This window comes from Nannospalax galili, unplaced genomic scaffold (assembly GCF_000622305.1).
Source record: "Nannospalax galili isolate Female #2095 unplaced genomic scaffold, S.galili_v1.0 scaffold211, whole genome shotgun sequence".
NCBI classification, from domain to species: domain Eukaryota; kingdom Metazoa; phylum Chordata; class Mammalia; order Rodentia; family Spalacidae; genus Nannospalax; species Nannospalax galili.
In genome coordinates, this window is record NW_008329624.1 from 2,485,447 (window position 1) to 2,495,775 (window position 10,329).

At 43.6% G+C, this 10,329-nt stretch overlaps 1 protein-coding gene across 2 annotated transcripts in view; it reads left to right on the forward strand.

The window, feature by feature from the left end:
- Positions 1–10,329, forward strand: part of Zdhhc14 (zinc finger DHHC-type containing 14) — a 296,463-nt gene continuing 286,134 nt past the window's right edge. The window contains exon 1 of one of the 2 annotated variants that reach the window (XM_008839432.3): positions 1–1,130. In XM_008839432.3, coding sequence (XP_008837654.1) covers positions 886–1,130 — 245 coding nt within the window. In that variant the 5' untranslated portion in view covers positions 1–885. The remainder of the gene's footprint in view (positions 1,131–10,329) is intronic. The other variant, XM_008839433.3, reaches the window with a different exon arrangement.

Consider the following 10,329-nt stretch of genomic DNA (forward strand, 5'->3'; position numbering starts at 1 on the left):
CCGGGCTGGGAAGGCGCGGGCGCCACCGCCCACCCGCCTTGAGGAGGCGGACCCGCTCGGAACGCCGCGCGCGCGCCTGGCTGAGCCTTGCAAACAAGTGTCTGTGGCGGTGTGCCCGCGGCCCTCGGCGGCCCTCGTTGCGCAGGGGCTGGCTCCTCGGGGCAAAAGGAAGCGAGGGCGCCCCGGGGGCCACCTCCGCCGTCATAGGCCCTAGCCCCGCGCGGGAAGCCGTGGACTCGGCTGGGCTGCGGGGCGCGCGGACGCGGGGTCGAGGCGCGAGCGGAGCCCGCGCTCCGGCGGAGCAGCTCCTAACAGAATAACGCGCGTGGCTGTCCCCACCCCTGGGAGGGGTTGCCGGTGCAGCCAGCTGCCGCCCAGCGTGCAGCGCTCTCTCGCTGGAGGATCTGCCGCGGGGAAGGAGGGAGGAGCAGGATCCACCTGGCCGAGGCGCAGAAGTGGCTCCCGGGGAAGCCGGCGTGGGGACCGTCGCCTGGTGTCCCCTCGGGGCGCGGTGAGCCGGGCGCGAGCGGGGAGCTCCAGGGTGGCGCGGCAGAACCCTCGGCCGGGCGCGCGGCGACCCGGGGGTTCTCCTGGACGGTCCTCCGCGACCCGAGCCACCGGCTGGAAGCCACGGAGGACCGCTGCCGCGGGCTGCGAACGAACACTATCCTTCCCGAAAGCGGATTCTGCTATGACATCTGGGCTTTCCAAGGGGTTAACCTGGGTGTCCTCGGCAAAGTTGTCACCGAGCCGGGAGCCGGTGTAGGGTTTGCGGCGCTGCGGCTCCCCGGGCGGGCGGGGGCCCGGGGACGGCCGTGGCTCGGTGGGACCCGCGCGGCCGGGGGGCTTCTGGGGGTGTGCGCCCCCAGCCGGCTGCCCTCGTGGATGCCTCCCGGCGGCGGCGGGCCCATGAAAGACTGCGAGTACAGTCAGATCAGCACCCATAGCTCCTCCCCCATGGAGTCGCCCCACAAGAAGAAGAAAATCGCGGCCCGGAGGAAATGGGAGGTGTTCCCGGGAAGAAACAAGTTCTTTTGCAACGGGAGGATCATGATGGCCCGGCAGACAGGCGTCTTCTACCTGACGCTCATCCTCATCCTGGTCACCAGCGGACTCTTCTTCGCCTTCGAGTAAGTGGTGGCTCCCAGATGCCGCGCGCCCCTCGCTTCCCCCAGCACCTTCTCTGACTACTTTCATTTTCTGTCTGTTGTGTATTGTTATATAATTGGTAGTCCTTTCCTGCTTTTCTCTCCCTCTTTTTCCTTTAAGGGGCTGTTTGATTTTCAGATCTCCTGGAATGACGCCAGCTGGGCAGGGCTTCGGGGAGTAGAGGAGAGGGCAGTGGGGACCCTTGTAATGTGTTCCGGGTCTCGCAGCTCCAGAATGATGGGTGGGACCAGGCAGGTGGTGACTGTACCGGTGCGCTCTCTTCTCTACATCAGCCCAGATGTAGCCTTCTGGGGTGGGGGGCATGTGTGGCAGATTTCTAAGACAGGGATAAACAGACTTATTTAGTGTTCTTGCCAAAGAAAGTGTGGGGCATCTTCTTAAGCTTCGTTGGGCCAGAATCACCCATAGGAACAGTGATAGTTGCATATCACGGCACAGTGATTTTTATTATTATTTATTAATAACAGTGGTGATGTTAGGTTGAAAGTGTTGCTTACTTAGAGTGTGCTGGATGGGCAGTTTCATTTTACGTTCTTGTTCACTAGTGATGAACAATTTCTGACTTACCAGGTATGAGGTTTCTAAACTGTTCACTTTCAAAGAAGTTTCAATAGAAAATATGTATATTAGTCCATCTGGGGACAGGTGAAAGGAGATGTTCATCCTGAAGAGGAAAAGAGTGATGTCACACTGCTACTGCTTAAAAAGAATACTTAGCACTGTAGGGACTTTATCTGGGGGGAAAATACATGTGCGTCTGGTAGCAACAATCCTTCTGTCAGCTCAGGGAATATCTTCTTATTTATTAGTAGCCATTAGATAAAGCACTGTAGTCATATTCCAAATCAATTTCCATTGCTTTCATTGAATCCAACATTTGCAGCTTCTTATGCTGTCCCCCCACCCCCAATCTGCCCTCAGTGAAAGTTAGTCACCTTTTTCCTCCAGACTTAGAAAACAGCAGTATGTTTTAAGGCAGTTTTTCTTTGAGCTGCTCATAATCTATTATGAGGCAGGCAGGCTCTGCTCAAAGTCCTTCTTCTGCTAGGTTAAAGTTATTTAAAACTCTTTGTGATTGTTACTTTTGTCTTTAATAAGTATTAGACTCTGATTGTGGCCTTGACTTTTGCTCTTTTTCCCCTTATACACAGCCTCAGTTCCCTACCCCCATTTCTGACTGTAGATTTTCCAAGTGCCTCCTAGGTTAACTTTTGTGCCCACTTGAGACTAAGTGGCATCTGTTGGGAGACCTGTGTGCAGGGAGTCCGGGGTATGAGCCATGTATAGAATCCAAGGGAGGCATTCTGTGAAGCTGCTGTTGTTTCACTGGGTCCCCAGCCAGTCAGCCTCTAGTCCCCACAGAGCCCTGGGAACTGGAGAAAGGGGCACAGAGGTTCCTGATGGGTTTGCGTTTTACAACAGAACAGACACTGGGCTGTGATGCTGCCACATTAAGAGAAGTGCTGTCTCCTTTGCAGTGACTTTAGTTACAGGTGGCCCCTCTAGTTGGAGAATATTCCCTGTTTCTAATGTTAAAAAAAGCTTTGAATAGATCCATATTGGCAATTTTACTCTTTTTTGTGTGTGATTTTAAGAGTGAAAATAATTGGCTAATTTTTGTGATCTCATTACAGAGTGTATGATTCAGGTGGGATGATGAATATTCATTTTTTTTTTGATGTGTAGCTAAATCTTCACTGTGAAGTTAGGGACCCCTCCAAGTTCTTACTATCTTTAATTTCTTTATTCAAACACAGCTTGTCACCAAACCATCATATACATTCATTTTCAATTCTTGATTGCTGCATTTGTGTTTTGTTTTGTTTTTTTTTTTTCTTTCTAAGAGTTCCCCGAAGTCCTCGCTTGCAGGCTGTTAGGAATGTTTTCCTGCATCCGTGTCATGTTAACTGATGACTTCAGGAATCTGTGTGTGCACTGGGATTTTATTAGCTACTATTTGTAGCATCATTTTTATATCAGCTCTGTGGGAATCAAGGTGTATATAAAAGTGCTTAGTTTCCACTGAGTGTTGCTTTAACTAGGCAGTTTTAAGTTTCAAGAAACTAAGAGGCCTATACTACCTTCATGATTCAGTTGAGAGAAATCATAGGTTTATTCGAACTATGGGCCGTTATGGTTTGGTAAGACTATAATACCATTGTATTTTGTTGCTTTTTCATAAGCACTGCAATTGTTTTAAGTTTTTTATTTATTACTAGGGACAGAATTAAATCAAGTTCCTTTGACCAAATTAGTTTTCTAGAGACTCAGAACCTAATTAGCCACACAAAGAGGAAATGAAATACCAAATAGTTAATCATTAAATGAGATCCAAAGGAAATACCAATATCTGCTCCCCACCTGTCTTTCTTTTGGCCTTTATTTAGTCATTTATTGAGTCATATTTTGATAGTTTGATGTCATGTCTTGGTAGCATTTAATGTGAGTGGCTATGTTAGAATTATTGTCACTATGATCAAATACTTAAGATAAACGATTGAAAAGAGTAAAGGTTTATTTTGGCTCTTGATTTCTGAGGTTTTGGTCTCTGATTGGCTGGCTCCATTACTTTTAGGCCAGAGGCAAAGAACATTGTGCTGGCAGGAGGTGCAAGTGGGTGAGGAAGGTTGCTTAGTTCATGGCAGCCAGAGGGAGCAGAAAGAGACAGAAAGGGGCCAGCAACCAGTTAGATCTTTTCCAGGAACCATCCCAGTGACCTGCTACCTCCAAGAAGGCCCAGCCTCCTAGGTTCTACCACCTTCCAGTAATGCCTTCATATTACAGATTCTTTATTTGCCCCCCTTATTCCCAACCTTGAACAGATGGATGAGAAAGTTGATCCAAGAGAAATGAACTTAGTAGAATTCTGCAACAGGTGTTAGTGTTGACTTCAGCCACTGGAGAATGGTTATTCTCCCATGAGAGATGAAGGGAGCCATCACTTAACAATCATAACACTAGCTGGCTCAGCTCTCCCTAGGTTCGTTCAGTCATCCTGTTTTCGTCTATGTTTGGAATCTAGTTAGAAGCAGAGCTTTAACTAGAAGGAAAGGAAGGAAGGGCAGATCCTAAGATTCTTACCAGCAGCATGACCCTGGGTAACTGGTCGTCTTTTTATAAGCCCTCCCTCCTGGTTAGTTTTTGTTGTCAACAACCTAGAGTCACCTGCGAAGAAGGAACCTCAACTGAAGAATTTCCTTGATCAGATTGGCCTTTGACCATGTCTGTGAGACATTGTCTTGATTGATGACTGATGTGGGAAAGCCAAGCCCACTGTGGGTGGTACCAACCCTAGGCAGGTAGGCCTGGCCTGTATAAGAAAGCTAGCTGAGAAAGACAGCGAGTGAGCCAGTAAGCAGCGTTCCTTCACGGTTCCTGCTTGAGTTCCTGTTCTGACTTCCCTCAATGATGGATTGTGACCTGAAAGTAAGTTGAAATAAACCCTTTCCTCTCCAAAGTTGTTTTTGTCAGAATGTTTTTTTTCATCACAGTAACAGAAAAGCAAATTAGTATACGGCATGTTCTGATTTCCTTCTGTGGCTGTGACAAACTCCATGACCAATGGAAACTTAGGGGAGGAAAACTTTTATATGGCTTACATGTCCAATTCACAGTCTATCACTGAGGGAAGCCAAGGAAGGAACCAATGGTGCTTTCTGGCTCACTCTCCTGCTCAGCTACCTTCCATCTGTAGCCCAGGACCACCTGCCCAGGGATTTCCCACAGTGGGCTAGACCCTGCTACACCCGTTAGTAATCAAGACAATCCCCCATAGATATGCATGCAGGCCAATCTGATCTAGGAAATTCCTTAGTCCAGGCCCTCTTCTCGGTTGACTCTGTCAAGTTGACAGTTAAAACTAATTAGGGCAACTGGCTTCTCCAATCTATAAAATGGGACTTGTCATATCTACCTTTAAATGTTATGAGTAAGGGGAAAGTATTCTTAGCATGGTGTCTGGTGTGGAGCAAATGTTTATTATGTGGTACATATTGTTAGAGCATTCCCAGAAGTAGCACCCCCCCAAGGACTCTGCCCACCCTTTTCTGAGAGCCTTTTAGGAAGGGAGCATGTAGGTTAATAAGCAAGCATGATAAGGCAGTATTATTAGTACTGAGGAAATGTGGAGCTGTGCAGTCCCTCATGAAAACAGTGACCTTCATTAAGGTCCCTGGAGCCCATGTAAGCTGTGTCCTGGATCTTGCCCCTGTGGAGTGGGAGGCCTGTAGGGGTGCCTGAGGAAGTGCCCTGACCCACACCCTGGATTTCATCTCCATTTTTGGAGCTACCATCCTGTAACTGTAAAGACAGGGAAGAAAGAACCAAATGTAACACTTTACTCTTTCCCAGGCAGGTCAGGACTGCTTATCTTTTGGCTGCCTTTATTGAACATATGGAGCTCTGATGAAAAATGACAGCATTTCATAGCTGCATTTAAGAGGGGAGGAAGGGGAGCTGATTGCAGTGCTGTGGAGACATCTCACTGCTCCTCCTAGTTATTAAGAGTCTCATCAAAGACTGCAGAGCCATCCTCACAGCTCCAGAATTGGAATTTGAAAAGATCAGTGAACATTATCAATTCTTCTTCTCTGAATTATGCAGACATGTACATATCTAAGCCTACTTTTGTTGTGGCTGAAAATCTGCAAATGAAAAGTCTTTGTTTCTAAATATTTAAATTTCATAGTTGCTTATCACCTGGCCAGGGGTTCTTATGTGAGGCAAGGGGGAACCTTCTTAGATCCTAAGCCTGATCCTTGTCTCCCAGCTCTACACTGTCATTTGTGACAGTTTGAGGGTATTTCTGGGGTTCAAACACGAGAATTTGGGAACATTCTAAAAATTATTATAGAACTCCATTGATGTTTGTTTTTAAAAAGCAGTGTGTGACCAGAGAGGTGGGTTAGCAGGTAAAGGTGATTGTCTTCAAGCCTGTTGATTTGTGTTCAATCCCTGAGACTTGCACAATAGGAGAAGATAGATAATCAACTCTTGCAAGTGGTCCTTTGACCTTAACATGTGTGTCCTGGTATATGCACACGCAGGCACACATACAATAAAATGTAAAAAACTAAAGTAAAGGGACTGGAGAGATGGCTCAGTGGTTAAGAGCATTGGATGCTCTTGCAGAGGACCTGGGTTCGATAGCCAGCACCCACATGGCAGCTAAGTCAAGTTCCAGGGGATCCGATGCCCTCTTCTGACCTCTGCAGGCATTGTATAACATGGGCACACTTACACACATGCAGGCAATACACTCATACACATTAAAAAAATAAAAACTAAATACAGTGTTTTCTTCCTGTTGTTTTATCCCCCTTTCCTCCCCTCCTCGCCCCCTCCCTTGCTGATTTCTTTTATCATTTAAAAAATTTTATGTATATGTGTATGTACATATGTATATACCATGCATGCAATGTCCATGGAGGCCAGAAGAGTGTTAGATTCCCCTTGGGTTGGAGTTGGGTTGGACAGTTGTAGCTGCCATGTAGGTGCTGGGAACCCAACCTGGGTCCTCTGCAAGAGCAGCTAGTGCTCTTAACTGCTGACCATCTCTCCAGTCCTTGCCATCTCTCTAGCCCTGATTTCTCTTTTTTATTTAGCTAATTCCCTCAGAAATAAATGATGAATAATTGGGAGTCAGTAGAACCTGGGGTCATGCTTGCCTTGGCAATGGATCTTGGAGCTGTCATCCTTGGTCAATAAAAGTGTTGCTTCCTATAATGTTGTTGTCAGAGGTAACTTTTATTATCTAGTAAGGTATAACATGTTCCCCATCCATATTAGTCAGCTCTCTGTTGCTATAATGAAATATCTGAGATAATTAACTTGTGAAGAGAGAAGACTTATTTTGGATCATGCTTTTAGAGGTTCCAGCCCGTGGCCTGGATTGCTTTTAGGCCTCAGGTAGAGGTAGTAGATGGCAATGGTGGGAAGTGTGGGATGGAGCCAAACTGCTCTTACTTTATGGCCAGAAAGCAAAAGAGGAAGAGACCAGGGACCCACATTCCCCTCTGAGACTAGCACCCCTCTCCCAATTACTTGGATTTGCCAGTTGGCCTCACCTCCTCCAATAGTGTGACTCTCATTTGGCATCCAATCTGTAACTGAGGTTGCCTTCTGTAAACAAGTGTCATTTCCAATAACATCTCTGTCATAGATGACATAGATCATTACGTTTTTGGACCCATCTTCTTTTGACCCTCCAATGCAGAGCTATATCTCCACAAGTATCTGGAATGTATCCCATTTTCTTTTGGGCAGATGCTGGCTGTGCTGTGGGCCGTGGATCACCATGAGGCTGATAGAGATGATAGTAACCCTAACCCTTACCAGGCAGCAGTCCCAGCTAACAGTGATGGTTAAAGATATGCATAAGTTGCTGTGGTACCCCAGGAATCTTAGGTTACTTTAAAGCCTCATTCATCATCTCTTGACAAATGTTTACTTAATTTATATACGTGATCAACACGTGATTTCCACTAGGGCCCTACTTGTTTTGTTCAATGCTATACCCTCAGTCCCTAGAACAGTACTTGGTACACAGCTGACTCAGTAAACATGTTTTTTTAATGAACTAATCATTAGTTGAAACACTAAATAACTTCCCTGTCTTTTAGTTTTTATACTTTGTGGAGTTTTATAAATTGATACAATTTATAACTAATAATGTTTTGTAGAACACCTCTGCCTTAGCAACTTTATTCACTGTGATTCTTCTGAGTTTAGAATCAAGTAGAATCCTTTTTCAGGTGTGTTCATTGAAGCAGAAGCGAGATATTTTCTTAGTTTTGTAGGAAACTAGTCAGAGTTGGGATGTTCATTTGGCTGAGAGTTCTTTCTAGTATTTCTTAATTTTTGACCTATAAAATAATTCATGTGCAAATAAAGTACTGTGATATATATGTGACATTTATATACATGTATATGCATATACATATATGTTATTGAAAAACTGCCAGTAAACAGTATCATTTATCATTTTGTAAGTTCTTTGGACACACAAATATATCAAAGCTCCCACCTATGTTTTAATTGCCTTTTCTCAGCTAGTGGGAAGTGATGCCATATTATGTGAAAAGTCTCCTGTAGGTTCCTAAAATAGGATCGTGATAGTTAATTATTTAATGGGCCATATCTGCATATCCTGGAGATTTTTCTTTTTTGCAGTATAATGTACATGATTTATTCATGACAGAGTTATTATGTCTTAGCAAGAGAATTTAAATTAAGGACTTCAAGGAAATATGCTTATTCTCTTTTGGCAGAGGTTGTCAGGAAAGCGAAATTAAAGGTGTGCTTATAGAGCCTTAAAATTAGCTGCATCTAGGAATTGGGATCTAACAAAATGTCCTTTGGTTCGGTTGGTGAGGTTAGGGCTGGGGACCAACTTATTCCGTATTTAGCTGTTCCTTAAACGTAAAGGTTGATCCCAGTTCAAATTTTTTGTTAAATTTGAATGAAGTTCTCACTGTGTCTGGAACTGATAATCCTTCTGCCTCCACCTCCAAGTGCTGGGATTGTACCCATGTACCAGCATATGAGTATATTAAAAATATTTAAAATTAATTTTTAAATTAGTATACAAAATAATGGATTTCACTGTTACATTGTCGTACATATTTCATTGTATTTTAAATAATTGAGGTAAAATACCCTAAAGAGACCTCATAAACCTACCACCCAGTTCAGGAATCATGTCAATATCAGTACTTACAGGTTTTTAATTAAGAAATTTTAATTGACACATAAAATTGTACCTATTTGTGGGTTATTATGTAAAGCTTTAATTTGTATTCAAATCAAGGTAAATGCATCTATCTCAAACATTATTTCTTTGTGGTAAAAACATTTACAATATTTTTCTTTTCTTTTTTTTTTCTTTTTAAAATTATAACCTCTACCTTCAAATATACTCTTGTCCTGGATCCTTAGGTCCAGTCCCGACTCCCGTCCCCCAGGGCATGGAGACCTGAGATCAGTTGTTTTTAGTACCTGGCCTTTCTTTTATGTATATATTCCCAAACAGTAGGTTGCTTTAAATTTCATTTTTCAACAACCTTTCCCAACTGAGCTCAGCCCAACCCTCTCCTCCCCTACTCGCCCATCTCCAGCCCCCCCCTTTTTTTGGTGGGCTTCAGGCATGCCAGGTAAATAAATGCTCTACCAGCTGGGTTATATCTTAAAGCTAGTTTTTTCTTTATAGTATCAAGAAATATGTAGTATTTTTCTTAAATTATAACATTGATTTTTTTACTATAAGCATCAGATTAGATACATTTAAATTCTGCAGATGGCATAGCCTTTCAATCCGCGATAATTCAAAGAAGCCTTGTAGACTCTTTAGACACCCATGTCTTGCTGGGGTATCTCTTACTCCCCCTTTTCCTCACTCTTACTCTGTCATAACTTTTTCCCCAAGCCATGGAGGAGTAAGTTGCAGACATCTTTCCCCTTCATGTCCAAATGTTTCAAAATGTTTCAGCATGTAATTCTTTTTTTTCTTTCTTTCTTTCTTTCTGAGACAGGGTCTTGCCGTGTAGCCAATGTTGGCCTCAAATTTCAATCCTCCTCTCTCAACTTCTTCAAATGATGGGATCATAGGCATGTGACACTATACTTTGCTACTTGGCAACTGTGTAATTCTTAACAGAAAAGATTACTTTTTAAGGGGATACAATAATAATATCAATTTCAGGAAGACATAGGGATACAACATTCCATAGACAAAACTTGCTGTTTGTCTCAGTATTATCAGGTTTGACTTTGTCATCCTGGTATTTATTTCCCATTTCTCTAACATATATTTTGTTTTTGTTTTCTATCTACAGCCTTGTTCTAGATTAATTGTGTATTTTTAGTATCCTACTTTATCTTAAAAAAATTTAGCTATGTTCCTTTATGACTGCTGTTTTCAGTAGTTGGTTAAGATACTACAGTAGGAAACTTTAACCTAGTATATTCTACTTCCAAATAGCAGCAATGACCCTCAGAGATAACAGAAGAACCATAACACATTATACTGTCCTTATTTATTTGTATACTGTCCTGTGTTTTATATCCATGTGTATTTGTCAGGGTTCTCTAAAGAAACAGAACCAGTAGAATGAATGTGTGTGTGTGTGTGTGTGTGTGTGTGTGTGTGTGTGTAGGAATTTA